At 42.9% G+C, this 12,546-nt stretch overlaps 1 protein-coding gene across 1 annotated transcript in view; it reads left to right on the top strand.

The window, feature by feature from the left end:
• ARSB (arylsulfatase B) overlaps positions 1–10,290 on the top strand; it is a 143,950-nt gene extending 133,660 nt beyond the window's left edge. Inside the window, exons 7-8 of the mRNA XM_032474844.1 lie at positions 4,282–4,404; positions 5,179–10,290. Coding sequence (XP_032330735.1) covers positions 4,282–4,404; positions 5,179–5,444 — 389 coding nt within the window. The 3' untranslated portion in view covers positions 5,445–10,290. The remainder of the gene's footprint in view (positions 1–4,281; positions 4,405–5,178) is intronic.
• Positions 10,291–12,546: the final 2,256 nt, after the last annotated feature.

Here is a 12,546-nt window from a genome sequence, read left to right as displayed (position 1 = left end):
TATATGCTGGACATAGTGCTAATTAACATTTTCAATGCATCATCACATTTAGGCCACATAACTAGCCTATGAAATAGATTATATTATCCTGGTTTTACAGATGAGGAAACCTAGGCCTGTAGAGGTCAGCGAATACCTAAGGTCACACGGCCAGTGAGTCATGGAGCAGAGATTCGAAACCAAGCTGTCTGGTTCCAAAAGGGCATGCTCCGTACTGCTGTGAACCACGACCCTCTGGGAGAGGGCTCTCAGGGACTCACTTCAGTGGCACAGCCTTTCCTTTTGTCCTCATTACCATTCCCAGCAGTGCTGTCCTTCAGGGTCACAACGCTCACTCTTCAAAGGCCCCATTCTCCAGTGACACCCCGCTCATTCTACTTGAATGTTACATAGAGGGAGAGACCCAGACAGTCCCAATCACCCCTGGATGCTAAGCACTCCTCACCACCCTGCCCAGTTTTCTCTAGACATGGAAACTTTGCTTTTTACGAACTTTCTTCCTATTTGTAAGTCAGTGAACATGTTTATTTTATTTAAGCCTTGTGTAGTTAAACATCTCAAAAGTTATACACCAAAATATTAACAGCAGCTAATAGATTCATAGGTAATTTTAATTTTCCCATTCATACATTTTTGGATTTTCCAACTTATATTCAATAAGCATATTAAATATATAGTCAGAAAAATATCAATGTATTTTATAATAATCATAGATTATATGAGATGGTACCTTCCCAAGAGTCGGAAGGTTGCATTGAACAGCCAAGAGTGCAAGATTGCCTTTCGTAACACCAGAAGATCAGAAGTGTCCCAGGCATCCTTCAGTCCCTTCCCAGTTTAATGAATCCATCGCCAATCACTAATTAGTGTCTTTCAAGTTATATTTTAGCTGCAGACCCTTTTTCAAACAAAAATGTAGAGAAGTACAATATATTTATCAAGTACTTCAGATTCTTTCTTAAGGATTAAACTGCACAGATTGAAATGGAGATGGGGAACCTGGATTCTCACCCATTAACTCACTATCCCTTCTAGAGGCAACTCCCAAGATGCTTCCAGAAACCTTCTGGCTCCAGAAAACATAGCTCTCCACTGAAAACCATTGGACAGCTCATTCTGGAAACTTGAACTCCTTTAGTTTTCTGGAGGCTGCTCAGATAAGGTCTATAAGTTGACTGTGTATTATGTAAGACAGTGATTTCTTTTGTTTGCCTTAATTTTTTTTTTCTTGCTGATCTCCTTTACATCCAAAATCAATATACACGACCAGTCCATCTTATAATTGAGTATTTCAGTTCGGCCAGAAAGCTTTATTATCTCAGAGGTGGTTTTCAGCTCAGAAGGCAAGCGAAAGATGTGTTTGTTTATGCTTCTGTCTGAACTCCCTCATCTCTGCCTGGAGGTTAACAAATCCCGTGCCCTTTTCTCATCCATCAAGCTGATGGACGGAATATTTGGCTCTTCTGGACATGGTCTGAAACCTGCTCTCTTGACATCTGTGATGTGCTGTTGAATTGGTTTTCTTCCTCATATTACTTTCTTCTTCTCTGCCTCATTTGCTACAGCTTTCCTTTGGCACTAGTCTCTGTCTCTGGGCACATAACTTACAGCCAGTGCTCTGTGCCCATGGTTTCTCCATATCCACAGTTCCACATCCACGCATCCAACCAACCGCAGATCCTGTAGTACTGTAATATTTACTCTGGAAAAAAACCCATGTGTAAGTGGACCCATGTATTTCAAACCTGTGTTGCTCAAGGATCAACAGTAATAGCTTAATAAATAAATTAATAAAGTAACCTAAATTCCCTTCAAAGGGGGAATGCATAAGTAAAATGTGGTAGTTTTATATAGTGAAGTATTAGTTAAAAGGGATACATATATATGTATATACACTTATATACATACATTATCACACAGCTCTAAAAACATAGTAGTGGATGAAAAAGCACGTTACAAAGTATATATAACATAACACATACGTGTGCATTTCTAAAGTATAAAAGTATTATATATTATTCCTTGACACATACATATGTTACTGTATTTTTTAAATGGCTGAAAGATACTCTATGCCCTGAAGTCATGACAGCAGCAGCCTCTGAATCAGTGGATGAAGGGACTGGGATTGAGGATGGGGGGAGAAAGGAGACTGTCATTTTATCTTAATTGTCCTACTTCTTTTGTTAAAAAAAAGCAAGTGTGACAAAATGTTAGCATCTGTTCATTCTGGGTGACGGCTCACAGGGTATTCGTTGTGTTATTCTTTGTACTCTTCTCTTTGTTTTATTTCTCAAAATGAAAAAAATTCAGTTGAGATAACAGCATCTTTTATCATTTAGTCTTAGACTTATTTATCGTTTGGGTATTTTATGTTCCTGTTTGTTTTGAAAAATAAGTGTATATAAATATAAGTATAGCTGAGATGGCTTAATTTCCTTCCTTGCTTATGTTCACAAAGCATACTTGTTTTAATTTAACATTCTTTGGTATCAGAATGTGGTCTTTGGACAAACTTGTGAGGAGTAGATGAGGGCTCGCAGTTCATCCACAGTCTGTGTGTTAACGTACTTCCTATGATAGACGTCCTTGTGCGCCTCCATCACAAGAAGCATCCGTTTGTACTGGAGCCAAAATAGCCATAAACAAACAGAGAAATGAGAAGTCCAAAGATTTCCTCTTTGGTGCTAACGATTTGTTGGTACTGATTGTTAAGACTGAAGGTCTGAAACCACCGATGTTTTTTTGGCTCAGTCTTCAGTTTGCCTCTTCAGGGTCATTCCCACAGGACTACAAAAGAATGGGACCCCCTGCCTTTTCCACCACTGACGGTGCTTCCCGCTTTAAACCCTGAGCATCATGGAAGTCCCGCTCTTGCAGGGTGGGGGACACTCTTCAGCATCCTTTATACCACGATGGTGATGCTGGACAGATGGTGGAGAGTGCATCTCACACACCAGCTATGAGCCATTGGAAGGGCAGCCTGGCAGCCCTTGAAAGTGCACCCAAGATGATTGCTGTGACCATATTTGAAAAGTTAATGGATAAATGTGGATTTAAGACAGACTGAATATTACACAATTAGGCCCTAAGTTGAGGCTTTTAAGCAGGCACAGGTAGGAATGAGGGGGGGACCTGCATACCTTGTGGTCAGGAATCCACCAGGGTCTTCAACTAGAGTAGAACTCAGCTCTCTCGTGCTGCACCTCATTCGCTCCTCCTCACAACCAGGCAGAGGAGGAAGTTATCTGAAAGAAGGAACTGAGCATGCTCAGTCAGACCCTTCTGTTTGTCTACTTTTGGAGCCAGCTTGTCCGCAGGATATATGGCAATACTCTGGTTGGTTCTGGGCTGTGTGCTCTGAAGGAGCCCAGTGGTTGTCCAGCAAGATCAGTGATGACTGGTTTAGTCTTTCTAAGTCAAGGGTCAGTTATTAGCAAGTCCTCTCTGCCACAGATTTGAAGCTGTGTTCTCTCCAATCAACTTTATCAGTAACAAAAGCAATATTTTTCACTCTATCTGTCTGGCCTCTACCTCTCAGTTGGTTCTAAAACTCGAGAGGGTAAGAAGAGCAAGTACTATTAATTGTTCCCCCCAAAATCTGATGATCAATTAATATAAGACCTCAAGACCTTAATATAAAATCTATCAAGATGATAGATTAATGTAATCCATGATGCCAACCAATGATTTATATACCAAACTAATTCTTAACCCAGAATTATCGTGTCTGAATAGTTAACTGAGCATTGCTTACTTACTTTTAGATTTCATAAGTGGGGCCAAAAAAAGTATACGTGTACGATTATCATGGCATGCTTGAACTCTCATGGCTTGAGACAGGACTCCATTAAAATGTGCACTTTATAATGTCTTATACTATCTACAGAGGTATAAGTATACACAGAAAATGTATTTATGGAATTCAATCATTTAAAAGCAAAACCACAACATACCAAAAAAACAAGCCAGTGTGCTGTCGCAGAACACAGCTCCATATGGCCAGCTGTACGCTGGCAGAACGTAGTGGTTTTAAGGATGAATTAGTGTTCTAATCTCTTTGGGATTTCCTTTATATTTGTGGTGGTTTATGACTGACGTTTAACGTAACTGTAGCTTTCTGTTTGTATTTAATAGAAGATTCGTTTCTGTGGCAGGACACACATTTACGCGCCAGAGTTGAATAAAAGCTACTGTTCGGCAAGAGGGGTATAAAAAGTTGATTTATAACGACACATTCCAGTAACAGTGATCTAATTCTTCCAAACTCTTTCTCCCCAGGTCCTGGGAACAGCATGGCTCCAGCAAAGGATGGTTCTTCTCTTCCAGAACATTCAGCCTTCAACACATCTGTCCATGCTGCAATTAGACACAGGAACTGGAAACTCCTCACGGGCCACCCAGGTAGAATACTTAGCTTCTCCCACCAGGACAGCAAGGAAAACTTTACCAAAGAACAATGGCCTTTTGTAAAACAGGATCTCTGGGGCTGCTGAATGAGGAGGAGGAGTGTAATCTGGTTCTGAATTTTAAGCAATTCAGAATTAACTGTAGGGGTGGAGGGGTAAGAGGAAGAAAGGCAGCTCTAGTGCTTCGTGGCAAATAAGTTTCAGATCTGTGTGGCCATCATGCACGGCACATCCAGCTAGCAAAGAGAACCTCCGAACGCTTCATCCGCAACCCATGGTGTAGCCACGGGAGGAGGTTGCTTCCCCTGTGTACATTCTCTAAAAGTGACATCTTTTAAATATTTTCCTGGTATGTGGGATGATGGTTAGGACTTTGATGCAATTAAGCCATGTTTATAATGAGGACATTCTTGGCTGTCCCCTATGTTGTAAGATACTTTAGCATCCTTGGACCATGACCACTGAATGGCAATCGCACCCCCTCCCCCGCCCAAGTCACTGTGAAGACTAAAAATTACCTCCCTCCCCAATCCCCCTGCTACACACATACATGCATGCGTGTTTCCAGACGCCCTGGTGGTGAAGCAGTGAGGTATGTTTAGTTAAAGCCCCAGAAGTCAGAATCTGAGGCAGATCTAGATATAGGTCACAACTTTGTTCCATGTCCGGACCCAAGCCCAGTTCAGCCTTGTCCCGCAGACTTCTTCCTTAAAATTAGAACCTGTCTACAATTCTTCTCCCCCAATAAACTATTATATTTCTTCACCAGGCTGTGGTTACTGGTTTCCTCCACCGTCTCAATACAATGTTTCTGAGATATCCTCACCGGACCCACCGACCAAGACCTTTTGGCTCTTTGATATTGATCAGGACCCCGAGGAAAGGCACGACCTGTCAAGGGAATACCCACACATCGTCAGGCAGCTCCTCTCCCGCCTGCAGTTCTACCAGAAACACTCAGTGCCTGTGTACTTCCCGGCGCAAGATCCCCGCTGTGACCCCAAGGCCACTGGGGCTTGGGGCCCTTGGATGTAGGATTCCAGGCAGCCCGGCAGGGGATGGGGGTGGGCAGTGGTGGCTAGATATTCCTTCTGTTGCAGGTTGGACGTCAGGACTTTACTGTGTGACTTGTCTCATCTGTTCTCTCATCCTGGGCTCACCTGGCCCTTGTCTGGCTCCTAAACCACATGTAGGTGTCTCATTTCAACCCCTAGTACATTTGAGAAGCTGATAAAATCTGAACACTTCTGCTTTTGGCTGGGGCATGTGTCCAGAGGAGGAGAGGGTGACTGGGTTCATCCTCTTTCTCCTGAACTGTGGGACCGCTGGGAACTCGAATTGCAATAGGAAGTTCTCGAGTCCTGGAGGCCGGAGCAGCTGGCTCTTTTTGCCTCACAAGTCAGATGTTGGATACCCCTCTGCCGATAGCTGGGTTTTATTAGGGTGACTCATGTTTCTTGTAACAAATGAAAGGAACAGACAGTTGTTAATGGCTCTGCTGGCCAGAGGTTCTCCCTGGCTGGGAGAGATCGTGTTCGGGCATTCCATGCGAAGAACTCGCCTTGGTTCGCCCCTCGCTCACACATCTCACCACTCACCTCGTCCCTCATCCCGTCATAGAGCATAAGGCTCGTTTCGTTGTTGAGACCGGCATGGCAATATGCCTGCTCCTTGTTTTCACTTTTACAATAGAGGAATGTGTTTTTACCCCCAGGTTTTTTCCCAGCCATTGCTCATTTTGTCTGGACTGCCTGCAACCCCCAACCCCCTTTGTGGTTGTTTTTCTACCCTTTCTTCTGACCCAGGAGTCCCATGCCTGGGAAGGCAGCTTTGCTTCTCCACTTTGGGCACCACTGGTTTCTGGAACTCTGCTGAGGCCTGCCTTCCGTTTGCCCCTGACACTGAAGCTAGAGCGCTGCCCAGAGAGGGAGGTGCATCTGGCTCTGTGAGCACCCTCTCAGCAGACGCCCAGAGGGCTGGGTGGGCGGGGCTTGGTCTGTGTCATCTGTTTGCTGGCATTTTTCCTCATTGCATGGAGTTTATTCTCATGATCGTGGCTGTCTCATTAGATACCCAGTTGCACTGCTGTTACCTCGCAGTGAGGAGAAACCTGGGGAAGGGATAACCTTGTCCTGAGATGATGTAAGTGGGCAGTTTGAAAAAGGAAATGGCTGGCATCTGGGATCCTGGGCCTTAATGCAGAAGAGGCGCATCCACGTTTCTCACATTCTCTCAGCTTGACTGCTTGTGCTGAGGTTCTGAGGCTGGGGAAACAGGATGCACAGTTTGACCTGCCAGCTCTTTCTCAGTCCCACCAGTGTCCTAACAAGGACCAGTCCAAATTAGCGCCAGAGAGTGTCAAACTCAGAGATGTATGTCCAAAAATTATCTTCTTTTTTACATTAGCTCCACAGCTTCATTCGCTGCTGATCACCAGTGCCTGGCACACAGAGGGTACTGAATACACTTTAAAAAAAAAATGAATGAATGAATGAACAAATGAGTCAATGAGAAAGTCTCACACCATGAAAGGTGCCAGTCCAGTGAGCTGCATGCGGGGCTGAATATAAATATCTTCCATCCATGGCTTTTGTGTTCTCATGCTGCCCATCTGAGGCAGGAGCCCAGTTTGCATTTCTGGGCAGTCTGGGACATGCCTTGGTCAAGTTGTAACATCCTCTGTTTCCCCCTCTCTGGAGGGAAATATGCCTTCTAATGGTACCCTTTTGCCAATAATCCTCAGTTCTGTTCTTCAGAGGACACTAGAAACTAAAACCACCAAGTAATGAGATAGAGGTCACAGTACAGCCATCCTTCAGTTCAGGAGCAATAATCTCTGGTGACGACTAACTTGTGTTAAAATACAACGAATGGAAGGAAATGGTGCTAGAACTAATGACACCTGTCACTAACCTGTCCTCGGCTCCTAGGTTGGCATACAGCTGGCCAAAATGCTATTACCTCTCACTCCCAAGCCTGTGGCTATGAACTAACTGAGCCCAGATGTTCCTTCTGGATCCGTCTAACCCCAGAGCCGCAGGTACCACTAATACTGTAAGATTGGAAGCCATCACTACATGACACCTGTTTGCTCCCCCTGCTGTTCTCCCAGCAGCCGTTCCCAATTCTTGTTCCTTGACTGCTGTGTACATATGTGGATGTTCTGCACTCCATGACTTTAAAAGGAATTTTAAAGACTGATTTTTTGGTAAACCTTTGATTGGAGATTTTGTATTAGCTGTAAGAGAATGCATCTCATTAGATTTTCTTATTCTGTACAAGAATGTGAACAGATTCATATCTTGTCATTAGAAGTATGAATGGTGTTTCTTTCTGAATTCGTTTACCTTTAAAGAAGGGTTTTATTTTATTTTTTCTTTGTCACTTCATGCCTATTCCAGATTTGGGGGGCAAAAAAATAATCTTTTAAAGTGCATCGGCTGTGAGTATGGGGTTTGCATGTGGGAGATGAAAATGTTCTGGAAGTAGCTAGTGGTGATGGTTGCACAACGTCATGAACACACTTAATGCCTCTGAATTGTACACTTTAGAATGATTAGAATGGTGAAAACGATCAATTTTAAGTTATGTAGATTTTACCACAATTTTTACATGTGGCCCATTTTATGGTATGTGAATTACAACTCAGTAAAGCTATTAGATAAATAAATATAGCAAACAATATCAGCGGTAAAACATACGTGTCAGTCATTGCCCCCAAAATACAGACTGTAACATAGGATATTGGAAGAAGGTCAAGAGAGGGTAGGAGTAAATATAAAGTGACAGTAAGAGAGTGTGTTGGTTCTCTAATGGTATATACTAGACGGCCTCAAAATGTAGCAGCTTGAAACAGTGAAGATGTCCTATGTCACACATTATATAAGACTGAGGACTTTAGGAGTGGCTTAGCTGGCTGGTTATGGCTCAGGGTCTCTCATAAGATTGTAGTTAAGTAGTTGGCCAAGCTACAGACATCTGAAGGCTTGACTGGGTTTGGAGGACCCACTTCCAAGATAACTCACTCACAAGGCTCTTGGCTGGAGGCCTCAGTTCCTTGCCCTGTGGGCCCCTCCACGGGCTGTGTGTATAATCAAACACACCACAGTTAACTTCCAGCAGAGCAGGTATTCCAAGAGGGAGAAAGGGGGAGCTGTGGTACCTTTTATGACCTGATTTTCAAAATTGTACATCGTCACTTCCACCATTTTTCACTTCCTTAAAAAGGAGTCACTGAGTCCAGCCCATACACAAGAGGAGGAGAGTTAGGCTTCACCTTGTAAAGGAACTGTTAGATTTGTGGACCTGTTTGACACCACCACAGACAACAGGGGAGAACTGACAAACGTAGCCTCCTGGGGAATCGACTGTACAGTCAAGTCCACGTGCATTTATCGAATGCTGCTATTTGTAAAGAGAGAGTAGGAAAAGCTTCCATCTTCGCTGTTTAGGGGTAGAATGACCATGGAAAAATCATTTCACCCTGTGTGCCTCAGTTTTTTTCCTGGTAAAGTGATGGTTGAATTAGATAATCCCTAAAGTCTCATATATGCACGGAACAGAGCCTGGCCCATAGTAGATGTTCAGTAAATGCTGGTTGATTGACTCTCAACTGACTGAACTCCAATGCAAGGGTGTGAAATAGTACTGTGCTAAAAATAGCCTGAGATTGTACTCAATCTTTAAAGAAAATCATTCATTTTTAGAAGTATTATAACAAAAACTAATTTTTTAAGTGCTTGCTGTATGTCAGGCATTTACTAGGTGCTCTAAAAAGGATTATCTTGTTTAATACAATTTTAAAATAACTAGAGGTAATGTTTATAAAATCTGTTCAATCTTAATTGTAAAAGTTCTCACCCCTTACATTTTTAAAAATATCCAATCTTTTTCCAAGCATAAAATTACTTAAATCAAGAAAATAAAAAAGAAGAAATATTTTATGTCTTTTTAAAAAGTTAATCAGAGAAATAATCTAAGTGTCCACCAACAAATGGATAACAAAATGTGGTATAGCCACACAGTGGACTATTATTCAGTCATAAAAAGGAGTGCCGTCCTGACACAGGCTGCAACATGGGTGAACCTTAAAAACATTATGCCAAGTGAAAGAAGCCAGATGCAAAAGGACAAACATTGTATGAGTCTGCTTTTATGAAATATCAAGAACAGGCAAACTCATAGAGACACAAAGTACTTAAGAGGTTATGAGGGGCTGAGGCGAGGCGAAAATGGGAGTATATTCAATGGCTAGAGTTCCTTTGGGGTGATAAAAAAAAGTTTTGGAAATAGTGGTGATGGCAGCATAATAGTGTGAATGTAATGAATGTCACTAAATTGTATACTTAAAATTGGTCAAAATGGCAAATTTTATGTTTTATATATATATATATATTTTTTTTTTTTTTAAACCACAATATAGACAAATGGAGGGGGGGAGGGCATCAGAGAGATCCTGGACTGGGAAGTAGGGGGAAAGTAGAAATCAGCAGAGGATTGGGTAAGTCCTCCAACCTACTTTAACCAAAGTAGCTGCACTTTATTTTATAGAGAGTACTTCCATGTAAGACAGAACTCATTTGGTGATAGAATTTAGTCCTTTCCTGGGGGGGGGGGGATGCTGACTAGGGAAGGGCATACTGAAGAATTTGGGGGTTCAGAAAGTGCTCTGTGTCTTTATCTGGTGGTCTTTACATGGGTGTATCCATATGTAAAAATTCACTGAGAGGTATACTTAATGCACTTTACAGTTTATATGTTATACCTAATTAAAAAGTACTTTCAAACAAAAAATATTTGCTCTTAGCGCAGAAAGAGCATGTTACCAAACTGTACTTGGAACACACAAACATTCATTAATAAAACATTTTAAATGCTGCAAGGAGGTCTGCTATTTGAAGAAAATTTTTTTGTGAATCCTTTCGAAAACACAAATTTGGGGGTTTTGTACTTAGAAAACCTGAATACATCAATTTGAGTTTCCTAAACTGAAATTTTGCTACCCAGGTGTTCCTGAAGGAGTCACAGCCATGTATTGGTGCTGGGGGAGGGGCACAGAGACCAGGAAATGACACAAACAAAACTGAAGGCATGGCCTCTGCCCCTAAGAGCCTTATGATTGAATGTTGTGGTACCAAGTTTTTTTCCAGCTCAACAGTATTTTAAGAACATTCCAGCCAATACTAAATGTATTGAAGTAGTAATTATCCTTCCCAATCACCACTTAAACTTTAAAATGTATTTTTTTTTTTTTTGTCCAAGCAGAGAATAGTCATCGCTTGTATGGGTTGATTAATTTTCAGGCCATTGAGAGACCAGCCTGCTCACCCTGGCTGTCACCCTTACCAATCACCAAGAGCAGGTAGGTTTGACTGATGTAGAGGTAGGTACCTGCCACATCCCTTTCACTTTTAGCCCCATAGGAGCCACCTACCAGATGGCACAAAGCAGAGGAGGAGAGCGGTGCCTCACGCTGCCCTGGTCCTGACGTCAGGGCTCTGTGACCATCAGGGAACCGGAGAGACAATTTCATTCTCAAACTAATTCACCCAAGTAACCAATCACTGAGGTTAAGTTCTTTCATTTAATAAGCTTTATTATTTTTCTGACAATAGAGATAACACATATCACTGTAAGAATTTTAGAAAATACAGAAAACACATAAAAGAAAATTAAGCAATCGATACACCACCCACCCAGAGATAGCCATCATTCACCTTTTTTTACACCCCTTTAAGAGAGTATTTAAGTAACCCCCTTGGTTGGTTTCCATATCCCACTGTACCCAACTGAACCTTCATTGGAGACTCAAGATGGTAGATAAATAAAATATCTGCTTTTGGAAATCTTAATTTTAATCCCATGAATGAAGTATAGATGATCCCAGGATTGTTACCCCAAAGGGACATAACTTCTCCCCACTGCCCTTCCCTCCCTCCCTCTCCATGAGTCTCAACAGAGGACCTGGGCACAGAGGGGCCAACCTGCTGTCAATCAAACCGGCAAATAGGCACCAGCCTCTTGTTCACACTAGCATCTTACTGAGCAGAGCAGAGGGGCTCATCATAAACATGCAAGCTCCTCCTCTCGTAGGGAAACAGGAATTACTGTGCTTTTATTTACTTTAAATGAATTTTGAATTGCCCTTTTGCCAGCGTTTTGTAGTGGAGTCCATACTGGGATACGTACTGGAGGCCAGGACAGGGGCAGGATGGGTGCATCGGATCAGACCCCACTCCCAGGATCAGACTCCGCTACCAGGGAGCACAGATGGGAGGCCCAGCAGACGGGAAGAGGAGGTCCCGGACAGGGCAGAGAGGAGGGGGCTCAGAGTCAGCGGAAATGCCCCTTAATGCCTGGCAAAGGAATTCATTTTACCCGAATTTTTGCTTCTTGTTTTCTTACACCCATGAGAGCAGTGAGTTCTTTCTGAACTATTTTTAAATTTGATTAGAGGATCCTCTGAATCTGTGAGGAAAGCAGCTGGTTTGGTCTGAAGACCACCCAAAAGGGTGGCTGGTTTTTCCTGGTTGTTAAACCAGGGCTTGAGTGAAAGTGTTCAGATACAGGTAACAGAAATATGTGGCCTCAACATACAGGACCAGGAGATGGGCCCCTCCCGGGGGACCTGCCTGTGTCCTGTCACTGAAGTCCTCAGAAGCTCCTCCCCACCAAAAGTGATGTGAACTCTGCAGGGCCAGGAGGATGTCCCCACAGCCCCATGCAGCTCCCCCCAGACCTCTGTGGCTCACATAGGCTGTGTTCACTGCTGGGCATCTTAATGTGGTACTTTTCTTTAAATTCTCATCTTTACCAGAATAAGTAATTTAAAGAGATGCTTCTTTTTTTTAACCACCATGGTAAGGGGAAAACTAATGGCATGGGTAGTCATAAAAATACATACAATAAATACTCCCAATAAATAAATATGTTGCTATTAAACTGGAGCTAGGAACTGTCCCTGGCCTGGAAGGAAAGATAGAGTATTGAAGAATGAATAACCTTTTCACTAAATGATTCAATGTCATGAGTGCCAAGGCCGTGACTCAGGCAACACTGGCTTGGAGACAAGGGTCCCTGAGGGCCGGCCTGCTGTCTCTGGGGTGTGTCCAGGCCCCACGGTGGTGCTGGGTGTTTG

The sequence above is a fragment of the Camelus ferus genome, chromosome 3 (genome assembly GCF_009834535.1).
Source record: "Camelus ferus isolate YT-003-E chromosome 3, BCGSAC_Cfer_1.0, whole genome shotgun sequence".
Classification (NCBI taxonomy): domain Eukaryota; kingdom Metazoa; phylum Chordata; class Mammalia; order Artiodactyla; family Camelidae; genus Camelus; species Camelus ferus.
Note: the sequence above shows the minus strand (reverse complement) of the source record. Positions and strands in the feature narration are given on the sequence as shown.